Below are 26461 nucleotides of genomic sequence, written 5' to 3'. Positions count from 1 at the left end.
GAACCTCAGGCACATTGAGCTGAACGGAACTTGGCGCCATCCCCAAATGCTGATGTGCAGAAGATCCCAGTTTCACTCTTCTCCCTTTCATAATCCCTGAAAGGAAGTGTAGGAAGTATGCCAAGTTGTTATTCAACTCTAGTACTTAATCAAGCATTACCTGGGCACTTCTGAAACTCTCCAGCCTGTAAAATGAGAGTAAAAGCAGAGAGAGCACAGGGTGGAAACTACTTAATCGAGAAGGCTCCCAGGAAAAGTGGGGATCACATGGCCATTCTCAGGCCCCAGTTCCTCTCCAAACTCCTGAAGGTCAGAAAGAAACCAAATCTCAGTCATGATGATTATTTTTAATGTTAACACCTCACCACTTTCTCAGGGACCCCAATATATACTAATTCACTTGTGTTAGGTAGGACTTTCCAAAAACCCAATTTCAGTGTACCTCAGAATAGATGACTCACTGCTGACCCCGCTACATTTTCTCTACTTAGGCTTTAAGTCTACAAATAGGGCAACTTACTAGAGTACAGAAAAATTGTTTATAATTTAGGAGAATGTGGGGCTGGCATAGAGCAACAAGTGCAGGGAATGACTTGTTTGCTTTCCTCACCTGCAAGAAGGAGGGGAATGAGCACATGTCATAAATTCCTGGTACACCAGATGATTTTGCCAAAATCTTTCTCCTTTTTAAACTTAGAAGAAAAAAAAATGGATGCTTCGTTTTTTGCTATCGCTGATGAGAGTTCTCCCTTGCCCCAGAGTTAAAATGATCAACCTATGAAAATTGGAGGGTTGGGCTTTTGTTGTTGTTGTTAAAGGCCTGAATGAGGTGATATCTTAATGCTTACAGCTGAGAAGCAGGTCAGTCAGGTTCCTGGGCGCTCTGTAACACAAGCAAGATACAGCCAGCCCCACCTAATTTTGTTTCCCTGGCACTCTGTTGCTCAGTGCCACACTGTCACACTTAACCCATCTGTTTCCTCTAATGCACGACAGAATTCATTTCAGACAGGACAACTGTGGTATTTCAGTTCCTGATTGTAAATACCTCCTAGACCTGAAGGTAAGTGTGTGCTGGGTTACTTAGGTCGGTCTCTCTCTACTCTCTCTTTTTCCATTATTTACCTAAGAGAATCACAGTGGTCTCAACTTTCCACAGAACAGCCTGGCAAGTAGCTATGGCAATCCTTGTAAAGACAAGTAGTTGTTTTATTAAGTAATTACCTTCCAAAGGAGTATTTGCACTCTTAAATGAGTTAGCTTTAAAAATTACTGCCAAATTTGTTATGTTACAGAACCAGCAGAAGAGTTAAATAAAAGCCTTATTTAAAATATATGTGATTATGAAATAGAATTTCCTTAAGACAGATCTTAGTACAGGTTTCAAAATGTTTAAAGTGAAGTGGCAGCATGAATATAAATTGAATCTTAGATTTAAATTATGCATTTGTGCTGAAAGGTTTTTAACTTTAAGTATTAGAGATTTTTGCTTTAAGTATTGTAATAATTCTGGAAAAAAATCTTCTAATAAAATAGATTAGAAGCTTTTATACATCTTTGTCAAAGGTTTTCTTAATTTAAAAGTTGGCAAACTGTTTTATAGTACATATAATTATTTAGCATAATATGTGTACAGGTCTTACTCACATTGGAAATCTAAAAGGTTAACATCAGTTACTACAAAAAACGTCCCGTGAAACGAAAATGTGGTAAAGTTTCTTAAAATTATTTTCATTTTGTGGTTACATAAGACCCTTTTTTTATTAAAGGAATGCTGATTTCCATTTATTCACTTTCTATTTAATCTGTAGAGGCTATTCCTATAGACAGTGAAATAGGATATAGAAGGCTGGAAAGCCTATGCTTGAAAATTTTTATCTAGAATATTTCTTTCAGAGACACATTTTCTTTCTAAGCTTGATGTTGTCACTAATTGTTTAAGTACTGAAGTTTATTATTGAAAACTCCCAAGGTAGCAGGTAGTATGACAAACTGTGTATTTTTCCTGTTTCTCTGTAGCCTTTTAACCACAATATTCTCAGACTTCTGAAATTTGTTTTTTCTTGGAAGAAAGCCATTCTTTTCTTTTTTGTTTATTTTTATGACAAATAAAAGCAAAATAAGAGGACTAAGTTTCTCAGGCACAATCCTTTTTCCAGTTGGTTACCCTTCCAAAACCCCTCATAAAAGAGGCATTTTTAGAAGCATGTCTTATGTCCTCATTTATTATTGCATTTAGAAAAATTAAAATATTGTACAAGATTGGAAAAAACAGAGTAACACTCAAGTTCTTCCTGAGATGATAGCTATATGGCAGACAGAGTTTTCTTTGACAGACAAACAAAACACATCTGTCTTGATTTGTAGCCTAAGATCTGTAAGAAGAAATGATCAAATGCAACTTGGAGAAAAGGAAGCCCAATGTATACTCATTAGTGACTTTATAATAGAAATATGTTTTTATACTATGCCTGCTGTGTACCTGAACTGATAATTCCATTTAGGATTTCTGATTTTGATTCTATTTAGAATGAATAGCATTTCTTTGCCCTTACATAGGTTAATTACCTGACATAAACCAGGACATCTTCTTCTTTCCAAAGCTTGGTATAAAAATAAGTATGACTTACTTTCAACAGAGAGGCTGGACAGAATAATGACTTTCTGATTTAAGAGGAAGCAAAAATATGGACAGTGAATGCGGGTTTGCTTCCCTTACTGACCAGAGGTGTTTTTTGTTTTTATTTTTTCTCATCACTTTCTGCAGCCCTTCACACAAAGGTAGTAATGTGAAACCACCTTCCAGTGCCAATAACAAAGAAGCGAAAGTTGTGTTCACTCTCCCTGTGTAGAGGAGTTGTTTAAAAACAGTGACACTATGATAGAATATTTTAAAACCAGCTAAATTTTAGAAACAATAAAAATATTTTAATATGTACAGGAAAGTTTAGAATCTGTACTTAAAATATCACAAAGGAACTGGAAATCCTCTTTGCTTTCTCTGTTCACTTTATAGTAATTCTACCATTAGAAGTTTTTCAAGTTTATGATGATCCTAACCCTGTTCCTATTTTATACCATTAAAATTCCTCTTAGGAGCTACCACCCAGGTGCAAAAAGAGGCAAAGATCAGGAGGTGAAATCATGTTACCTGGTTCTTCTGATTTCTCTCCCTCTGCAATTCTACTTTTCTTTCATCTCACCTTCTGTCTGCCCCCACAGTGCACCTGGCTGACAGACGAACTTCGGTACATTAAGGTACACCAAGGTACACCATATGTAATCCATCATCCTTTCAGCTTTATCAAACAAGTATATAACATGGAGTTAGATATTTGAACTCCAGAGATGGAAAGAGGCTAAAAGGAAAGCACTATATATTTGTTGCCCTCTGGAGTTGCTGCCCCACCTCCATTAGGCTTTCGTTGCTTGCAATGTGCTTTGTTCAATTTGGCATGAGGTCAAACTTAAGCCTAATCTCCTGGACCATGCCCCAGCAAAATTTCATGGCAGGGTTCTAAATAGCGAATAATTTCCATTCCTGGCTGCTTCTACAACTTTTAGATGAAAGGGAACTGAGTAAGTGGTGTAACCTGGCTTTCCTAGAAGCCAGGTAGCAGAGGCAAACTTGTTCCCCACAGCAATGTCAAGACAAACTGTCTTCACAAAAGCCTTATCTGTAGCTGTATTAATTTCTGAATAAGCTGAAATATTTAATAGTATTCACAACATACTGAACTACCCCTCTCTTCCCTTTCTCTCCTTTTCCCAGGAGATAAATTATAGGCAGTAACAGACTGCTTGGCATGTGTTGTGGTATTGATACCCTAGATTTTAAAGTTACAATAAAAAGCTGGGTAAGGAAGGAGAGATCCCCTTGATGGTTCAATGTTACAGGAAAGGTGAAACAGGAACAAGAGAATTCACTTTATTGACTAATGATATGTAGATTTTCATTACAGGTAGGGAATGAAAACTCAATGCCATGTCTACCATGTAATATTAAAAGAAAACTAGAAGAACAGTTAAGGACATTCTCCCCACTCTACCCGCATAAGAAGTGACCACTTTACTAGGAAGAGAAAATAGCAAAACACCTAGGTACAGAGAAAACAAATCAAATGATATAATAATGTTGAAAAGAGTAGCCAAGAACAATTCATGAATTAGATCACTTGTAGTAGATAATGAAAAGAACCGTTATGTTTGCTGTGACCTTTGCAGAGTACAGAGGAGAGAGATGTTTCTGAAATGGCACATAAAACTATTTTTAAACTAAACCAAATTATATTTTTAACTTGCTAGGTGAGGCATCAGTTTAAGTAAATGTTGGTGAACTATAGGTGCCAGAGATAATCATTCACGCTTTGTAAATGCTAATCTTTAAACTCCATGGTAAAATGTCCATCTAGAAACCTTAATAGTTGTTATGACTTTCTTAAATTAGAGCAAAACCATATTTAGTGGATTTAATGGATACTTTGAATATAGAAAGCCCTATATTTTCAGTGTTTTTAAAAAATGGAATTATAAACTGCTCTTGTTAAAATAATTAAATTTGGAAGGCTGTACTAAAAAAACAAATGATAGGGAGAAGTTCTAAAATGCAATTGTGTACCAAATTCTATATTCCTTTGTAACTTACATTAGAAAGATGAGTACTGACTTTTTTTTTTTTTTTTTTTTTTGAGACGAAGTTTCACTCTTGTTGCCCAGGCTGGAGTGCAATGGCACAATCTCGGCTCACTGCAACCTCCTCCTCCTGGGTTCAGGCAATTCTCCTGACTCAGCCTCCCAAGTAGCTGGGATTACAGGCACATGCCACCATGCCCAGCTAATTTTTTGTATTTTTAGTAGAGATGGGGTTTCACCATGTTGACCAGGATGGTCTTGATCTCTTGACCTCGTGATCCACCCACCTCGGCCTCCCAAAGTGCTGGGATTACAGGCTTGAGCCACCGCACCCGGCAGAGTACTGACTAACTTTAAATCAGACATGTCAAGGTTTGAATCCCGACCCTACCTCTCAGTTCCTAGCTGCATGTCCTTGCATACATTACTTATATTATTTATGCAACACTTAATCATCTGTAAAGTGTGATTAACAGGCCCGTCTTCATCATTTGTTTATTTTTGGTTAGCATTAAATAAAAAACATGTAAAGCAGCTGATGTAACAAATGCATATACAATCTAATTTTCTCACTTGTAACAGAAAAGTGAATGAAATACAAATAAACAGAATGATCACAAATACAAACACCTATGTAATCACAATAAGGTTGAGAAATAGAGTATCACCAGCACAAAAGGTCCTTCCATGCTCCACCCAATCAATTCTATCTGTTTACTTCCGGTAACAAAGCCCTTTCCTGACCTGTAACATTGTAGATTTTTGCCTGTTTTTGAACTTTATACATGAAATCACATAATACAACTGGTGTTTTAAGCAGTGCATTATGTTTGTGATTATCATCCATGTTGTCACATGCAGCACTAGCTTGTCGATTTTCACTATCTGAATATACCACAATTTATCATCCAATTTGTTACTAACGAACACTTAGGTTTGGGGCTCTTATAAATAATGCCACTATGAATGTTCTCATATGTCTGCCTGCTTTTCAAGTAGACTTTTCTTAAGTGATAACCATAGGGCATGGAGGATTATATGTATTAAAGTATTATATGTATTATGGATATATTTAAATTATATCATATGTGAGATATATTATGTAAAAGTGGACTTACAGCTTAAAACCAACACATAACTAGGGGGAGTGTTTAGAAGCTCTTTAGATCCTAATGAAAAATCAACAAGGTTGAAAATATTTGTAAAAATTTCAGAGAGCTGTTGAGAAATGACAGACAACACAGGAAGTAAGAAACAACAGTCACACATCCTCCCTTTTCCTCTCTCAGTCAGCATGGAGGCTTTTAGTGAAAAATAAGATTCAATTCAAAGAAAATGAAATCAGCACACAGATTTTATTGCTTGAGAAAAAATAGTCTAAATTTTAAAAAATAAATTTTCCATTAAAAGCACTTCAAATTTTAGCCTCGAATGAGATTGGAGTCAGTTGACTTGGCTTTGAATACTGCCTCTTCCATTTACCAGCTTCTGTTACTAGCCACTCTGAGCTTCAGTTTTTTCATCTGTAAAATGGCCATAATACAATCTATTATTGCCGTATCAAGGGATTGTTGTAAGGATCAAGTAAGATGATACTGTAAACTTCGTAACTGAAAAGATGCTATTGAGATATTATTATATTTAAATATTAAATGGAGGTTAGCATCTATTAAAGTGTTTTTTTTCAGTGACCTATGTCAACCTATTCAGTCGTCAGAACGACACTCTGAAGTTAGGTTATTACAATGATGATAAAGCAACTGCTTATTATAATGGTTATTTTTCATGAGTTTTTTGGGACAAAAACTAGAATTTTAATATAAATCTGATTTCAAAACCTCTTCCCATATCATCCTATTTATGTATTATGGCACTTCCACACTTAAGAGGCAGAATGGTGTGCCTGGATTGGAGATCAGGACCCAATTTACAATTATCTAGTATATTTTTCCACATACAAAACCAAACATATTCTTCTTTTGTAAAATAAGAGAGTAAGATTAAAGAGTATCCTTAAATCCAGAGGGCTTCTGAATCTCCCCAATTAAGGTTTAAGTAGCAAGAAGGACATCAAGAAGTGAAAAGTGTGAAAAAGGGATACATTCAAATTCAAATTCAAACTAGATACTAATAAAGTCTATTCAAGGGCTTTCCTAACTGACTAACTTTAAAAAACTAATATATGGTACACTTCATGTATAATCAGTAATGTCATTTTCATAATAAATATTTCAAATTACATCTTTATAAAAAATGTATTTTCTTGAATAGTTTGATGAAATCAGCCAGCTTTACATGGTCTATATTTATAATATTTTTAAAATTTTACTTAATAATTTATGTACATGTTTTAAATATATGTGTGTGTGTGTGTGTGTGTGTGTGTGTGCGTGTGTGTGCCTGTGTGTGTGTTTATGGTTTTCTTCCAACTTTTCCCAAGCTAAATGATCTTTGAAATATATGTATGGCTTGAGAAAGTTTTTGCATGGCATTTCCCTAGAAGGAAGGAAGGAAGGAAGGAAGGAAGGAAGATTACATGTAAAGCAGTACTCAGTGGCACTAGTTTAAGTACATAATCAAAAGTAAGCAATTTTGGAATAAAAATATGATACTATTATCTCTATATTATGTCTAGACTTTTATCACTTTAAAATATATAGAATTATCTAAAAACTCAGAATATTTTATTAAGTAATTCAAATGATGATTCTTTTCTTTCAGATTCCTTTAAAAAGAAACCCAGTATCAAAGAAGGCTAAAATGTTCATCTTAGCCAAAATTCTGTTGATTTCAACTTTGTTTTATTCACTTCTATCGGGGAGCCATGGAGAAGAAAATCAAGATAAAAGCACAACACAAAGCATTGCAGAAGTTTTTAAAACCATGGAAAATAAACCTATTTCTTTGGAAGGTAAAGCAAACTTAAACTCAGAAAAAGAAAATAGAACCACCTCAGATCTCAAGGCGAGTCATTCCCCTCCTTTGAATCTATCAAACAAAAGTCATGGAATCACAGATTTCTCCAGTAACTTGTCAGCAGAGCATCCTTCCGGCAGTGTAAAACCCACATCCACCATTTCTACAAGTCCTCCTTTGATCCATAGCTTTGTTTCTAAATTGCCTTGGAATGCATCTATAGCAGATGAAGATCCTTTGCCCTTCTCAGCACATCCCAATGCTACACCTGCTCTATCTTCAGAAAAATTCACATGGTCTTTGATCAGTGACACCACAAATACTCCTGATAACAGTTCCATTACAGTTAGCATCCTCTCTTCAGAACCAGCTTCTACATCTGTGACCCCCTTGATAGTGGAACCAAGTGGATGGCTTACCACAAACAGTGATGGCTTTGCTGGGTTTACCCCCTATCAAGAAAAAACAACTCTACAGCCTACCTTAAAATTCACCAATAATTCAAAACTCTTTCCAAATACATCAGATCCCCAAAAAGGTAAATATAAATGGATTTAACTTTCCTTTTGTGTGAAATTGAAACTCCAAATAAGTCAGGCAGATTAAGTCTAAGGAATACACTATGATAGAAAAACAGAAGAGGATACAATAGCACAGATGTTCTCACATTTGAGTGATGATCATTATAGTTACTAGAAATAGTGAAGTGATTTTAGGTTTTTAATGAACATATACTAGTCATTACTCTATGGGAGTGTAAGGAGACAATGGGAAAAAATGTGAAGTTAGGTTAGGTCAAGAAAGGATGGAGACTGAAGCAATGGTATAGTTTCGAGATACTGGATAACAATTTTCAATGAATCTTGAAAAGACTTCCTGAAATTTCACATGTTCATGTGAATACTGTACAACTGAACTTTAAAAATATATGTTTATGAGTTAAAAAAATCAAGCAAAGTAAGTAAATTTATAAATTATCTGTCACCATCACAAACAATTTATTATGTGGACATTTTTATGTTTCATTTAAGGATTATGTCTAGCTTTTCCATTTTAAACATAAAAATGGTTTTATGCTTTTCCATAAAATGAAAAAAGATAATTAAGTGTTCTTTTTTTCTATTTTGTTTTTTTTAGGTCAAATGTATTTCCCCCCAACCTTGAAATTCCTTTTTAATAAACAGTTTGTTTTCCTCCAAGAACTCACTTCCAGTGTGGCTTACTTAAGGATTATATTAATAATGTAAAAACCAAATCATATATACAAATTCCTATTTGAATGTTGTTGCCAGTGTGTAGGAAAAGTTTTAGATTCAGAAATCTAGGCTTTTTATAACACTATAATCAACATATTGTATGTATAGATTTATTTTAGCTATAATTTTAACACATCTTGACATTTATAAATGCTTTGATATGCCATTAGAAAGATTTTTTAAAAAGTACTTCTTCTCTGGCCAGGCGCGGTGGCTCACGCCTGTAATCCCAGCACTTTGGGAGGCCAAGGCGGGTGGATCACGAGGTCAAGAAATCGAGACCATCCTGGTCAACATGGTGAAACCCCATCTCTACTAAAAATACAAAAATTAGCTGGGCATGGTGGCACGTGCCTGTAATCCCAGCTACTCAGGAGGCTGAGGCAGGAGAATTGCCTGAACCCAGGAGGTGGAGGTTGCGGTGAGCCAAGATCGCACCATTGCACTCACTCCAGCCTGGGTAACAAGAGCGAAACTCCGTCTCAAAAAAAAAAAAAACAAACTTCCTCTCTTTTGTCTATCTAAACCTAATTTACATCTTGAGAATACTGAGTACTTATTCCTGCCATTGCTTTATTATGTAAAGAAAATTTAGTTAACTTGCTTTTCTTTTATTTTAGTAATTATTTTACTGTACCTCAAAATGAAAATTAATTTTTCTTAGGAATTAGATTTTATATAGAATTGCAGACCCTGCAAGACCCTTTGGCTACCTAATTAATGAGTATCTCAAGAAAAGAGAAGAAAAAAAGTAGAGAAAATATACTAAATTTTAGTTCAGAGAACATTTAGTTTATTGAAAACTTAGTCTTCAAATAAGATTCTGAGTGAAAAGAGTAATAGTCAAATTTTGAACTCCCTTTAGCTCAGGTATAGACAACTGTTCTTGATGTGCAAGTCAGTGAAGTTATCTTGCTTTGGTTTATTTGTGGTATTTGGAAACAACCTCTATCAGATACACTGTTTCCTTTTAGTGACTTCTTATTGGGGTTTTTTAAAAATTCATTTTCTATTATCCATTTACTCCTATTGGCTTTTAACCTTTGAATTATTTATAAAAACAAGTGCAAAGTTAATTTCATCATTAAAGTTCAACACTGATACTAGATCTTAATGGAGTATACACACCACATTTCAGTACTATTGATGTTAATAGGTAACCAGACACCATTAGTTATAAAGCTAAGACTTAGAAATATTTCAGCGTAATTAAAAATCAGAAGCGTGGTTTTATCAACAAGTATGTTTGCTAATATATCCCAAATAGTACATTATAAAACACACACACGAACAGAGAGAAAGAGAGAGAGAGAGAGTGCAAAGCACATCATTATCCAATCTAAAATTGTTAAACATTCTTTGGTATATGGAAAGTTCACATGTGCAGATTTCAGTTCTTTGAAGAATTATTTTATATTTCCTTATTTTATTTTTTTTGTCCTGTAGAAAATAGAAATACAGGAATAGTATTCGGGGCCATTTTAGGTGCTATTCTGGGTGTCTCATTGCTTACTCTTGTTGGCTACTTGTTGTGTGGAAAAAGGAAAACGGATTCATTTTCTCATCGGCGACTTTATGACGACAGAAATGAACCAGGTAAAAGCTATTTTCAATACTTCTGCTGGGCACAGTGGTTTTAATTAAATGAGGATGCCAATGTTTATTGCATTGTCTAGAAGGTAATTCCAAAAGAATTCATATGAACGAACAAACTAAAGACTTATTCTGATCCACCTTATGTTTAACAAAGAACAAAACCAATATAATTACAGACGTGTGAGTAAAATTTTAAAACATTTGAACTGTTGCTCATTGCCTCAAAATTCATTTTAAATAATAACCAAGGAATCTAAAACATGTGTATAAAATTGGAAGATAATGAATGGCATGACATTAGGAAAAAATGATCAGTTTTGTTAGCAAGTGACTACAAAGCTATTCCTTGCCATTGTTAGATCACTAAGTAGCAGTAATTTGAACAAAGATTGATTCTAATTTGAAGCTCTTTTAAAGTTTACAGATACAGCAGCCCTCCATTAATCATCTTAATGAGTCTCTAAAATAAAGTATCTAAAAGTTTCAAATTTGCACACATAAAGTCACAATGTACCTTAATTCAGAAATTTTCCACTTATATGATGGAAAAGGCCAACCATAATATCTATGAATGAGAAATAGATATACTAAAAATAAATTTTTCAGTTGTGCTTTAATAACATAATATCAATTTGATATTTAATCTAATGCCTGTTTCATCTGTAGTTTTATACTTCAGGGAAAAAAAACCAACTGTTTTCTGGTTTGCACAAAAGATTCTTGTCACCATAAGAAACAGTTAAGTGCTTTTGATGGGTCTCATTGGTGAAGTCTTACTGAATTTAAGGTTTGATGAGTTCAGATATGGCTGATATATTTCTTATATTCAGAATCAAATCTGTTAATTAGAAATGTCACTGAATTCTGATTATGGGCTTCTAGGAACTCATATAAAACAAAAAGTACCATTCCTCAAAATTAAAGGATAGGATTTATAACAGTGGTTTTCAAACATATTTTAACTTTAGAATCTTGTCTTTACATGTAATCTCATGCAAAATCTCAATAAAATTGATAAAATCTAAACTGCTGTGATGGAGGCATAAAGGAATAACTCAATCACAACAAATATTTTGCCCCTCAAAGACAGTCTTGAGATATATCTCCCAAAGACCTAAGGTTCCTGAGAGCCAATTTGTAAACAGATGGCTAAATGAATAAATAGATAAGCAAATAATACCTAAGTGAATAAATTACCATTTAATTAATAATTAGTCACTTCTTGTAGTTCCTTAAGATACCAAGTCTGGTTTACTTTGAAATGTCCAATTTTTCTTTGAAAGTGAATTCAAGATCATTAGGAAATAACTATTTGTTTAAAAACAAAACTAAACGTCCACATTAACAATCAGAAAACCTCAAGTACATGGTAACTTGAATCAATTAGAAGAAAATATAACCTCCCACAAATGTTTCCTTTTTATCTCCACCTTACATGGGTTAGCCATCAAGATATTAAGATATTTGGTAAAATAATAACATTAATTAAAAATTACTGACTTCACTTAAAAATTTTACACCAGAAATGACAAATTATGAACATGTTTACAAGGCTCTGAAATCACAAGATTCAAAAGTCAATGAGGCATTGTCTACACTTCTTTATACAAGGTATTGATATACTACAGCGGTCTCTTCCTTAGTTCCTTTATTTTGAGTCCATCAACAATAAAATTTCGGAAGTAAAACTGTTCTCTTAGTCTTATAAAAAATGAAGCTTGAAATACATCTATGTATTTAAAAATTTTAAACTAAAATCTAAAAAGCCCTTAAAAAAATTCCTTTTATTTCCTCACCTAGAATAATACCTATAACTTACTGAATGCCTGAACACGAATCTTTCAGACTATCACTGTGAAACAATATTATTTTGTTACTTTTTTAGTTCTGCGATTAGACAATGCACCGGAACCTTATGACGTGAGTTTTGGGAATTCTAGCTACTACAATCCAACTTTGAATGATTCAGCCATGCCAAAATGTCAAGAAAATGCACATGACGGCATTCCTATGGATGACATACCTCCACTTCGTACGTCAGTATAAAACTAACAGGAAAAAGGTGTCAAACAGCAAGTGTCATCTACATCCTGGCCTTTTGACAAATTTATCTTTTAAAAAGTTACACAAGATTACTGTCATGTGAATTTTGCCAAGGAGAATCATAAAAGCAAGAGACCAGTAGCAAAGAAATGTAGACAGGATGTATCATCCAAAAGTTTCCTTTTTTACAATTTTTGGCCATCCTGAAGCATTCTGTAGCCTTAATTTGTATTTTAGTATTATTTTCTTATTAGAAAATATTTGTGAGATCAGATAAAACTAAAAAATATTTCACCATGATAGCCCTGCCTGATAATTTAATAGTAAAAATTATTCTATGAAAAATTTATAAAACTACATTTATTTTGGACAAAAAAAAAAAATGAAGTTGACTCCTTACTGCTCTGCCTGAAGCCCTAGTGCCGTAATTCAGGATTGGATTTTCTTAGAGGAAAATTGAAAGGGTGTTTAAAAAAAAATTTGACTTAAAGCTAAAAAGAGGACATAGCCCAGAGTTTCTATTACTGGGAAATTGAGGCAATATAAATGAGAGACCTGTATTTTAGTACATTATGATTTTTTCTATCAGCATGCATATGATCAGCCCCTTAAGCTGCCAAGCTGATAATGACAACATTCAATAGGGCCATGGCAAGGAAGCTGACCCTACCCAGGAAAGTAATAGCTTCTCTAAAAGTATTCAAAGGTCTAGGAATTTTAACTTGTCTAAATATACCTTAGGCTTCAATTATTGGGTGCCTTAAAAACTCAATGAGAATCATGGTAAAAAGAAAAAGTTAACCAAAGAATATACCTGTACATAATTTGTACAGTTTGAAGTTGTTAGAAGGGAACAGGATTTCTTACATATTATATATTAGTGTTCAATCATATATGGAATAGATTCTGCATCTCTAAATGTGCGAAGCATAAGGTTAAAAAAAGATGAATGGAAATATCAAACACACAACTTTTTGCTGAGCATCACTTTCACAAGCAATAATATAACCTTAATTTGGAGACTAGTATGTTTCAGTTTGTTTTTAATTATCACCTACCTTTGGTAGGAAAAATAGGTTCCTTGATGTAGGAAGTCTAGGTTTTAGAGATTAGAGAATGAGATCAAGAGCTAAATCCCCAAAGAAGCAGGAGAGGGCAAACAAAGCAAGTACCAACATAGGGGCTTTATTGTTGAATTGATTCATGGTGTGTGTGTGTGTGTGTGTGTGCGCGCGCGTGCGCGTGCGCCCGCGCGTGTGTGTTTGCATGCATAGAAACACAGAGACAGCTTCAGAAAATAAGGGCTAGAAGGTAATGAAGAACGTACTTACCCCATATTGCCATAAAAATAGCAAAGAAGACTGTCCCACCATTATCAAACAAATATGTCACCTGAATAGAAAACAGAAATATCAGTCATGTAAATTGATAAAATAATCCAGTGAATACTGCTTGCACTCAGGTACTATGATTTTTTTCCCACATAGGATCATATTGTTATAATATGGAAATATTATATATTAAATCCTTTCATGGGTCCTGCAACTATTTCACATGATTTTTCTCATGGGGAGGGGTGAAGAAACAACACTAACCCTGTTTTCTCCTCTCTTGATACCCTTTACAACCCACCTTCATTTCTGATTATAAATGATTCTACCACCCTGTGGAAGTATTTGTACATCATGAATTGCCAAACTACAATGAAAGTAGTATGAAACTAGTTTTTCAGGTGAGGCATTCCTAGTTACAATTCCTGTTAGCAAAACTTCTAGGAGTAGGGAAGTTGAATTGCTTACCCTATTCTCTCATGTCTTTCAAAATGTAGAATGGGTCCAATAGTGGCTATAAGATGTAATCAATCCTATCTTAATTTGTTTTAAAAGTTTCATAAATCACTGGACACTTATGAAACCAAATGCTTTTTAATCAGATATTAACTGAAACTTCATAAAGAAGGATGGATAGTTTTATAATGTTATTGAATACAATTTTAAGGCTGGTAAATATTGTTTGATTTTAATAAAGTATTAGTTCAATTTACCTTTGCTTGTTTGCATTTGCATAATGCCCTCGGTATATATGTAACTTAGTGAGAGAAATTAAATTAATACACTAAAGGCAAAAAATGTTTGGCCAGCACAAAAATTCATAGAAACTACAGTGAAAATAGAGAACTGGTCCTTACAGGAGGGTGAGGACAATCATGGGCTAAAGAAAAGTTATAAGGAAACTTGGAATGGAATGGTGTCCTCCTTGCCCAATCTGAAGTCCAGAGGGTGCTCAATGGCAGCATGAAAACAACAGTAATATATATTTCAGTTGTTACATCTGGAACACATTGCAAAACATATGTAAAGCAAGCCATCATAAAGTGTATTTTTCTATAATGTGGCATTATTGATAATATCATCATAGAAAGATGTGCTTTGAAGGCTGGTGGATAGGTGCAAAATGTCCCATATGGCTCTGAAATTCTATGTTGGTTAAGGCTTAGTATTTCTAAAAAATAGCATAAAAATTTGGTTTTCAAAACAATCATCAGTGAACATATAAGAGAGAAAAGGATCATAAAGAAATTCTCCCACAAAGCTCATAAAATTATACCCAGCAGGGAATCAATAGTTTTTTTTTCTCAAGATGTCCCACAGAGACACCTGAGGCTGCTGAACAGCTGAACAGCTGTCTGTTTTCCTTTGTAAACCAACATCATATAGGAAATAGCCTCTTAGAGTGTTAGAACAGAGACTTTACACATGGGGATTTAAAGGTCACCAAGAAGTAATGTCTCTACCCTGCTCTTTTAGAAAAGTGGCAAATAAAATGCCACCCTTAATAACAATTTGTTGCATTAACTTGTCATAGTTTGTGTAGTATTTTCCTTTAAAGTGCTTCTCTCTTTTTTTCCTTGCTAAGTTTGCTTACAAATCTTTCAGGCATTTTAAGTCAATACATTTAAACATTAATATTTTAGAAACACCTTAATAAGATTAAGGTGGAATACATGTAATATTCTTGTAATATGGGATTACATACATCTAAAAGGAAATACAGATAGAAGGAGCATTAGAGAAGACTTCAAAACTTGCTCGAAGGAAGAGTGCGACATTGTATAATCACGTGTTAGATTTATCAAGCTATTACACATGGGATGTATTGTGGTATGGAAAATCATAGAGACAACAAGAACAACTAGAGGTCTGTGGTTATATCTTGAGGTGTTAAGGGCTTTATTTAGGTGTTGACATATGAGCTGCTGAATGAAAATTGGAAAAAGAGTGAAGGAAGAGCCAAGCTTACGTGAATGGCTCAGGGTTAAATCATGGGTGATTGACAGGAGAATTAAGTGAGAAGTGGCCCTCTGTCTAATAGGACAGGAACATTGAAGAAACTCCACTGAAATATTGAGAAAATATATTTATATTTTGAAGAAACTCCAGATGAAATATTGAGAAAATTCCATAAGCAGCATACCAGATTTTTCTAAAAGCAGAATCTTGTCCTACATATATAATTACACATACAATACATTAAATTATTTTTATTAGGAAAACAGCTTGTTTTTATGAATAGGGGGACCCATTGCAGGCATTTTGTTCAACATTGTTCATGTGACTAGGCATAATATATAAAGAAGGTAGCAAACTTGGCCTCAAAGCTTGATTTAAGTACAAATTGTCCATTTTCTTTGACGCCTGATTTCTCTTGAAGAGCTGACTGTGGCTACAAATCAATAAATGTGGGTACTGTTTAAGAAGATCTATTTCTTATTATGTTGGAAGCAGAAAGTCTACATTTTCTCCATAATAGCTGCTGGGTCTTGGTCTAAAATTGCCTGATAGGTTCAGAAAAACATAAGGCTCTTAAAAAAATGCCACTTAAATCCCACTAAAGTCCCTCTAGGATAGGAGAACAAGGTGCCACCTTTGCAGATTCAACCCTGTATGCAGGGCTATTGCTGGAGATTTGGAGGGCAGGGAGTCATAATTGAGGCTGGAGGTCACTCCCTTTCACACCCTCCTTCCCTAACTCTTGGGCAGGGTAAAACCTGAATAACCATTTTATTTGCTGAATCTGCGATAAAAAATGAAGTCTTGATTAACCTATTCTCCACATATCTTTTTAAAATGCGCTCCTAGAAATCAGAGTCACTGGAGGAGCTTGTTATCATGGAGAGTTTTAGGCCTTATCCTTGACTAGTAGATTTTAAATTTCAGGATGTGGGGCCTGGGAATCTGCTTTTTAATAAATGTTCTAGATGATCTGATGTACAGTCTTATGCAGATTCTTTGATGAAGTTTTTTTGAAAGGAACAGCTTTTCTCCTACTTCTGTTGTAACCTCAAATCAGTATACAGTCTGAGGTTCATACTGGGTATTGTGTAAATGTTTCTTAAACAATTTTTTAATACAATTATTATGAATAATATTTAACTTCAAGGGGTTGAGTCATTTTTCAATTATATGAAAAACAATGTAGGACCTTCTATTTAATTATTTCACCTTAAATGAGAATTCCTAGCATCATAGCGTTTGAAAGTGTAGTGTCAGTGCATTTAAATGTGCGCAAATATCACTAAATTATTTAATTGCAAAAATTCCTAATTCCAATACTTTTAAGTACTAAAATAAAAATAGTCATGAAAGGAAACATTAATGTACTTAAATATTAATTTTTATCATATGATAAGACCAGTTATTTTCCATACAAACACATCACTGAAACTATAAAGGGAATAATTACATGTACGTACATGTCCTTTTCAATATAATATAGAAACTTTAATTTCCTCTTGTCACAAGCAGTGATGGTCCATAAGAAACTAAATTGAGTACTCCCTAAATCATGCGTCTAGGTGATTTTGTTTCTAGATGATCCTGGATTGGTTGGCTTGTTCCTTTGGCAAAAATCTGCTCCCTTATATCTGATTCTATCCATCAACAAAGTATTACATATTTAAATATGAAAATTTATGTTAAAAGAGAATGTTGAGTTCCAACCAATAAGGAAAAGGAAGTCTTATTTTCAAGGTATAAAACAAGTAGCTACATTTTGTCTTAGCCCGAGGAAAAACTAAAAGACATTTCATCCTAGTAGATTGTATTTCTTATATTCTTCTTTAAGGCAATAGTCTCCTTTGCAAGCTCACTTTTTCACCTTCCTTACATAAGTTATTAAGTGAATTCTTTGTGAGTCATCCCTGTCCTTAAATGTACCTTTCTCTGTTGAGAAAAGAAGAGATGTATTTACTGCACAATGACAAAAGCACCCTAGATGTAGTTTCCTCAAACGGCTTCCTCAGGTTATCACTCTGCCATATGTGATTATTTCTTGTCTTCAGTGTAAAAATAATGCCAATGTGTGTTATTAGATATGTCCAAGTGAAAGAAGTAACATATATCTGGATTTTTTGGTGTTCTTAAGGCTGTTTTATGTCTAAAACACACAGGTTAGGAGAAGGACCTGTGCATATACATCTAATAACTCTTAACACACTCGGTTCTTGCAAAAAATGATGAGAAAATGCGCCTCCAAACCAGATAACCATGTTTCTAAGTCCCTATCATCTTTATGAAACATTTAAAAGAATTAAAACTAAACATTTATTTTGAAATCAAATTATAAACAAAACAGACTTTTCACATGCGCTTCATTCAAGATAAATAATTCAGAAACGAACTACTATATTAAGTTATGTTCTTGCAGTAAGGGCATTGAGTGGCTTTGGATTTTGCACCCAGCCTTGTCAAAATTAATTGTATTGAGACTTCCACTTCTGGAAAAAATGGAGTAAAAGATATTGATTTTATCCCTGTTCTGGAAACACCCCAAAAATGCACAAAATGTATGAAACAACACATTACAAGATGGTAAGTATCAGGCAAGAATGGGCAATGATCTCTGAGAGACTGGAAACAAACAACATGCACATTATTACTTCTCAGATAACTGCCTTAAAGAGTTCCCAGGGTGTAGAGAAGAACAACGTAGGCAGTACTCAGTGAGCATGTATGCAAGGAAACCATCTGTCAAGGAAAGCACCACTTAAGAAGACAGGAGTCAGGAATACTGCCTGTTCCCTCCAGCCACTGGGAACCCTCATTTTTCACAGTGACTTGGGTACAGTACATAGAAAGAGGATTAGAATTGTTAAAATTTATAAAGATTGACCACACCGAGTCTCAGTGACTATGCAGAAAATTGGAATTCTCATATACCATGGGTGGGTCTGTAAATGGTAAAAACACATAGGAAAAGTTTTGCTTAGCAGAGGTTTAAAAGGCTAACCACAGACCTATCAGATGATCCAACCAGTCTACTCCTAGGTATTTACCCAAGAGAAATGATAGCATTTGTCCATTAAAAAACCTGTAGAGATGAATGTTAACAGCAAATTTGTATAAAATAAGCAAAAGTAAGAGAATAAACAAATAGGTTACAGAGATTATGAAATAATATTCAGCAATTAAAATGAATGATCTATTGATAAATGCTACAGCATGAATGACTTTCAAAATAAATATGCTGTGTTAAAGAAGCCAGAAAAATATACATACATACAGATTCAATTTACACAAGAATCTAGAAAATACAAATTTATCTATAATGACACAAAGATAGAGCACAGGGGAAGGTCAGGGAGGCAAGGATTTAAAAGGATGTGAGGAAACTTTTGGAGATGACATGTTTATTATTTTGATTATGCTAATGGTTTCACAGGTGCACATGTATAACAAAAGTATCAATTCATACACTTAAATAGGTACATTTCCTTATACGTTAATTATACTTGACATATTTTTTACGAGCTGTTTTATAAACAAAAATTAAAATGTAGAATTCAGTGTTTCTTAAACTTGGACGGACATTGAAATTACCCAGAAAAATTTGAAATATACCAATATCTATGTTCCAATACCAAAGATTCTGATTTAATTGCCCTAGGTTTGGCCTGAACTTCAGGGGTTTTAAAAACCCTTCAGGTAATTCTAATAGGCAGCAGTTTGGGAATTTTTGGTATGTTATTTCATTTTCTCTTTACTAGTAGAAGTATTTTAACTTCATAAATTTTCAGGTAACATATAAACTTAGTAAGTAGCAACAGAAGTAACCGTTTATTTCCTAAAAAGAATCTATATACAATTACAAGTGCAAGTTTATGTTTATCTATGGTGGCAAAAATCAGTTATAAAAACAAAGGATGACCAAAATGTTCAAATAAAAGTATACTTGCTTTGTAATTGCAGCGGACTGACATTTTATTCAGTAGGTAATGGCACTTACGATCATTGACACTCTTGAGAACATTTAACTTTGGTAAAAAGCTATTGGCTGAAGGACTTTTTACTGCCTGGTTCTTAGTACAGCTCAGGAAGGAGAATGCAAGGGCCCACACTCACCTTGGCATAGATACAGCTGTCGTTGAGTCTCTGCAGGGAGCAGTTCTTGTCACAGAGAGGGCACATAAAGACTTCAGTGGCTTTACAAATTTCTTGGCTTGAGAAAAAAAGAAAAGAAAAACGTAGCATGATACTATGACTAGGGATTCACTTAGTCCCTACGGCAAATCCTGTTGAAAGTAGCAAGGCAGAGAGGAAAAGAAGAAATGAGAAGAGTGGGGAGTAGTGAGCAAGTAAGGAAGAACTTTTAGACTGTGGTGTGACTCCAACTCAAACACTTGAGAATATTTGTGATGCAAAAGTTTTGGTATGCTTCTTTTATTTTACAAAATGCTGTCAAGATAGTGTAATAATAACAGGCCATATTTTACATTTGTGTGATATTGGTGAAACTTTGTCTACAATGATACTTTTATACATGATTTCATGGCTTCAGGATAATTTTGTGAGGTATACCGATGAAGTTTTAGCCAAATTCACAGGCTTGGAAGTAGCTGAGCTGGAATCAAACCTATTTGGATTTCTCAAGTATAGTGATCACACAATTTATAACACCCACTGTAGTACATATTGTTGGTGAGAATGTTCGTTGCAGATTAAAATAATTGTTTTTTTGTGTTTTTGTTTTGGGGGGCCTTTTGTAGTGCCTTGACATACACTGTCACAATGACGTGCCATAGTTTATATTTATGTAAATATGTTATTTATTAGAATGTAACTCTATGATATGTCTCTTCAGTTTTATGTCCACTGCCTTTAAAAAAAACCTCTCAGCATACATTCTAGATGACTTTGTGACAGCACTAACACATCAATAACAATTTCCAAAAAGCCTCATAGACTCACAGATCTCAACAACTTATTTTAAGAATGTTTTGAGCCCTTTCCCCTCATAAATGGCCCTTTCTCATTTAGTATCCCCTGAGTTAACTGTCTTTAACTAAATCTTCTCTGGAAATGTTGAAAGGAATTTAAAGGCTTTAGAAAATGTGTCTGGAAATTCAACTCAACACAAGTTTAACTGTCAATGTTTACAGCAAGATTTGTTGTTTTTACACGTTTGTCTATGAACCAAATAAAAAAACAACAAAGAATCCATGTGCATTTCAATGTGTATTTCAAGTTTAAGATGTATATAATCTCAAGCCAAAGAGGGGATCAAGAGTAAGTAATGATATCATATAGTAACATAATGCTTTACAGTGAGGAAAGATAAATTCATATCTGTCAAACTGTTTAGTCTTTACTCCAATCTCAGGTAATGGCAATTATCTCCAGTAAAAAGAGAGTAACAATGTCCAATTTAAGGAACTTGCTCAAGATTATAGAGCTAGCAAGAGACACTTCAGGGACCCCCAGCTTAGGTTTTTCTGATTGTACATCCAGTTTTTCATCAATTATATCTAAAAGAAAGATAAAGTTTGTTTCATATTTTAAGGGAACTTTTCTATCACGTAATAATTTATTACTGATCATGATGATGGAATGGCCTATACTTCTATTTTCATACTTATCTTACTAGCAGTCAGGATGGCTATATAAAGTAGGAGAAAGCAGGTAAAATATATTTTAAAAAACAACAAGAAAGAGAAGATTATATCTCCTCTTATATCAATATTACTAATTTGTAGGAATAAGAACTATTAACATATTTCTTTAAAAAATTAATTGAAATGAGCTTTTTAAAAAATTTATTGTTTCACAAATGATACAATTTGTCCTGCACTAGAATCTTACACTAAAAGGGTACTGAAGTTGGTTTATGTGACAGAATCTTTCTCAATTTCCTAATGGGATCAATCAAAAGCCCACATTTATTCAAGCACCAAGTCTAGAATTCCCACTATTAGACTGGGTCCTAATTTTACTGCCGGATTCATTATATTAATTTTCTGAAGGTTACACAAAGCTCAACTCAATACATGATACACAAAAAATATCAAACAACTTTTGACAGTTTTAGTCTAAAATAATGTATTTAAGAGGATCACAAGTTTCTTTGACTTTACTTAACCACTAGAGGGAGGGAGAGTGCCCAACATGAGAGTTTCTTAATTTCTTTTGCAGTGTTACCTAAACAACCACTCAAACTGTAGCTTTCTTTTGTTTTGTATTTATTTATTGCTAAATATACATATCAAGTGTGATTTCAAAGAAACAATCATTACTACCAATTAAAGATAAAAGTAGCGAGAAAGTTTTCGATATGGGGGTGGACTCATTTGAGTGTCCTGATGCTTCCTTATAATCCAATGAACATGACAAAGAATGGAAGATAACATATGTGCTTCGTGGTACACATTTTTTGGGGAAAGTGTGAAACTAGGTGTAAGGAAAAGCAGTAGGGCATTACGGATAAATCATTTCTTTTAAAATTAGAAATAATCATTAGAGAAATGCAAATCAACACTACAATAAAGGATCACCTCACACCTGTTAGGACTGCTACTATACCTAAAAAGAAAAGTGAGTATTAGTGAGAATGTGGGGAAATTGCAATCCTGTATACTACTGGTAGAAATCTAAAATGGTCCACTGTTATGAAAAACAGTAGGGAGGTTTCTCAAAAATCAAAAATAGAATTACCACATGATTCAGCAATCCCACTTCTGAATACATAACCATAAGAAATGAAATCATGATCTGGAAGAGCTGTCTGCACTCCCACATTTATTTCAGAACTATTAAAAATATCCGAGATATGGAAACAACCCAAATGTTTATTGACTGATGAATGAAGAAAGAAAATGTGGTATATATGTACAATGGAATATTATTTGGTCTAAGAAAAGAAGGAAATCCTGCCATATGTGATAACATGGATAAACCTAGAAGAAATTATGCTGACTGAATTAAGCCAGACACAGAAGAACCAATACTGAATGATTCAACTTATATGAGGTATATAAAACAGTCAAACTCATAAAAACGAGAGCAAAATGGTGGTTGTCATCGGTTAGGGGGAGGAAGGAATGGAGGGTGAAATAGATAAAAAATTTTAGTTATATAAAAATAATAAATTCCAGAGAACTGCTGTAAGACATTGTGCCTGTGGTCAATAAGACTGTCTTGTACACTTAAAAATTTATTAAGGAAGTAGATCTCATACTGTGTTCTCATCATTAATAAATATTTATTAATAATCCATTGATAATTAAATCTAAATTAATAAAACAATGATTTAGTTCTGTAATTAATTATATATTATAAAATTGTTAATATTATTGATAATTTAAAAAAACGGAAATAGGTTTGAAACTTAGCTGAACACTTACTATAGTCTCCTGATCAAATCACTTTTTTTTAAAAGGACCAATTTCTTCATCTTTAAATGGTGATATCTAACTGGGATATCAGATTTAAAATTTTTACAATGTACTTTACACATTCAGGTACTTCATAAATGGAAGATACTCTTATTACTAAGGATAGTGTCAAGAGAGGGCTTGGAAATCCTCCAAGAAGCAATGACTTTTAAAAATCTGGTCAATATCGAGAACCACATTAACTTATTGGTGAGTTCTGATGCTGAAGAGGCAAGAATAGGCCAGGGCATTGGGGTTTCAGCTGTTTCCTGGTTCCTGAAACCCAGGGAAAAACAGGCCGCATATTTCTGTTCATTTTCAAATTCCTCTATCTTTTCCCAGGCACAGACATGGCCATATTTCACCATGTAAAACCAGTGTATACATGTAAATATATACATGTATGTATATACAGTCTTCTAAAACTTGATTGTTAGTTACTTCTATGATGAAGTGCAGGGCACTTAAGAAACATGACCTTAATTTAACATAGCTGGTAGAAACGTAATTGATAGAGCCACATCTGCAGCTTTGGAACATTTTTCTACCCTGCAACAAGCAAAAAAGAGCTTAATAAAATTGTACTAATATAAGTCAACACAAAATAAGAGATTGCTTTCCTTCCCTCACCCACCATGATAACACCTACAACTAACTCAACCATGTCTGACACCTTGAATGGAAAATTTCAGTCCCCAAATTTTGAGTCAAGATATTCAGTGCTGCTTATCTTGGTTTAGAATAGAAAGTCTGACAGGATCTTAATTATAGTGTGACGGAAGTGGGAGTAATGTAATACCATAGAGCACTGAAGAAAAGAGTTTGCTAATACCTTTTAAAACACTCCTTGTACTAAAGGTTAAAGAATAATGATCTCATACAAAAAATAAGCCTAATTCACTCCATTGGTATATAAATCAATAGAAACAGCAAATCTATTCCCTTCATTCCTTTGTTCACTTTCAGCTTTGTAGTGGTGGAGAGGGGAAGTCTACATCATATGCTGAAATGTTGTTAATATGTTCTCCACAGAACCAATTTTTGAACAGTAGCTGTTGAAGAATTATTTTACATATTTTTAAAATTTATTTTTAAAGAGTGTTTATTTTTTTCCAATTCATTGTAACTCTAAACCACAACTTTCTTCTGAGCTCCAGATGTTACTGATACAATAGAATACAGGGAAACGCCCAAAAGGACAATGGATGTTTCCGGTGGGCAGAAGTTTGTTCAAGAAGATGTTGCCTTGCAAGATGGTAGTGAGTTTGCAAAACTCTGAAATAAACCCATGGCTAGATCAAATGGGTTTGAGCAGTAGGTGTTTCTTTGTTTTTATAGTATTTATCACTTAGCATTCATGAAGAATAAGGGGAGCTTGAGATATCAAATCAAGCAACTTGGTTATTGAATAGGATTTAATTCTAGGAAAATAAAGTTGTTCTGTTTTAAAGCAAAATTTCTATACACATACATACATATACATATTTGTTAACGAAAATTCAGCAAATTAATTTCTATGATATCATGATATAACTTTAGCGTTAACTGTCATGTTTAGCATCCAGTAGCAAGGCCACGGTTAAAAGATGGACCAAAAGAGAAGAAAGTGTTCAGTTTTGAAAGAAAGAGGAAAGATATTTTTCACATTTTGAATTTGATCATACAAAAGTAAAGTTGGTAATATGCTTGTGATATATTAAATAGAACTTGATGTTAAGATTATTTAATGCTAAGGTGACTCTTACCCTTGCTAAATAATAATGTGTTATTCCTATTTCCAAATCTTAAGTCACTTCAACTTTAACAGAGGCATCACTCTTTTGATATATGTTAAATCCAATTTCACTGCCATCTCTATATCTTAAGTAGATGCTAAATACAATTTATAAATGTTTATTCCTCCAGAGTGTAATAATAAAGTAGAAAGTATGTTATGTTCTGTCATGAACTCAGGAGAGTAGAGGAGGCTGCTGAGAGCAAGATTTCTGTGGTATAATTGTTTTGTTTAGACATCGTAAAGTATATTAGGGTCCCACATGTGCAAAAAGGGCTGTGCATCTCTAAGGGTGGTAGTGAAGGTTACAGCAGATGAAACAGTGTATTTGGAAGGCCTTGGTAAATTACAAATTGAAATTGTATATTATATATTATAGCTATTATAATGATTTGGATGATATATTGAGAGGGTATTCTAGATTAACAAATGCTATGCAAATGTAAATTGCACAAAATGATCACATTTTTGAATTATTATGTGGTATATACTGGAAAGAGAAATTTGAAATAAACAGTCTTAAGCTTACTCAAGAGAGTCTGCACATAAAAGTATTAAAATAACCTTTTATAAGTGTTCCCTTCCTACCGAAAAACAAACAAACAAACAAACCAGAAACAGCAAATAAATTAAATTACAGTATCATCAACCATTTGTTTTTTATAGTCAGCATTATCATCAAAATTTGGCCACTCAGAAGTCAGGCCAAATATTTTTAATAGATCTCTTAATAGCTTACCTCACTTGACTTTTATTCATTGTAAATAATCCATAGAAGAAAACACACAAGCCAACAATTGCTGCAGGAATCAGCATTCCGGTATACCATCCCAGCCAAGCAAAGTATAGTCCAATCTTCTCACCAAAGTATAGCCTGCATGAGAAAGCAAATCCTTACACTGAGTTAAGGCAACGTAAGCAGTATTACAAACATTGATGCCACACCTAGTCAGAATTTCAGATGGAAACTTGAGGCTATACTCAGTTCCTCCTCAGCTCCACCTAGAGTATCTAAAATACTCCTTCTTGTTAATGAATCCAATAATGGTAATAGTGTTTATTTTTAAACATTTTCATTATAGGGGCAATTCTGTCACATGTATTTACGTATATGTCATACTTCTTAATATGGCTCAGAAGCCTTTATATAACCCAATTCTTGCTTTTCTCCACCTTCCTACTGGCATCCCTTCTTATTCTTCACATCACAGAGCTGCTCTAAACAATATAGCTCTCATGCAAATTTGAAAAAGCTCTTCCCTCTGGGTGGGTGCTGAGAAAAGTTTAGGTTTTCATCTCCATCTGCACCTTAACCACACACCCTTATGCTAGACACAATGTGCACAATTATGTCACACCTTCCTCAACAAAGTTCAACTCTGCAGTTTCCAAAGCACACGATATTTATCCTGGTCAATGCTGTCCCTAAACTTACAAAAATGTATGACAATTACCGGTCATGCTTCCATTCATTTTCCTTCCTATATGATTGTGAGCCGCTAAAAGCTTGACCTGTATGTTGCTTCACTAATACCTGCC

General features: G+C 33.9%; 2 protein-coding genes across 7 annotated transcripts in view; one reads left to right on the top strand and one right to left on the bottom strand.

Moving 5' to 3' along the window:
- Nucleotides 1–26461, bottom strand: part of ANO3 (anoctamin 3) — a 436084-nt gene that overhangs the window by 71731 nt on the left and 337892 nt on the right. For all 6 annotated transcript variants that reach the window (XM_054242186.2, XM_054242187.2, XM_078339269.1 and 3 more), the window contains 3 exons: nt 25662–25796; nt 19844–19940; nt 13775–13835 (listed from right to left, as the gene is read on the bottom strand). In XM_054242186.2, coding sequence (XP_054098161.1) covers nt 13775–13835; nt 19844–19940; nt 25662–25796 — 293 coding nt within the window. The remainder of the gene's footprint in view (nt 1–13774; nt 13836–19843; nt 19941–25661; nt 25797–26461) is intronic.
- MUC15 (mucin 15, cell surface associated) lies at nt 173–14486 on the top strand. Its single transcript, XM_009007849.5, has 4 exons — nt 173–1063; nt 7354–8086; nt 10251–10400; nt 12286–14486. The coding sequence occupies exons 1-4, from the start codon at nt 986–988 to the stop codon at nt 12444–12446; spliced, it is 1122 nt and encodes a 373-aa protein (XP_009006097.2). The 5' UTR covers nt 173–985; the 3' UTR covers nt 12447–14486.

The sequence above is a fragment of the Callithrix jacchus genome, chromosome 10 (assembly GCF_049354715.1).
Source record: "Callithrix jacchus isolate 240 chromosome 10, calJac240_pri, whole genome shotgun sequence".
Taxonomy (NCBI): Eukaryota; Metazoa; Chordata; class Mammalia; order Primates; family Cebidae; genus Callithrix; species Callithrix jacchus.
Note: the sequence above shows the minus strand (reverse complement) of the source record. Positions and strands in the feature narration are given on the sequence as shown.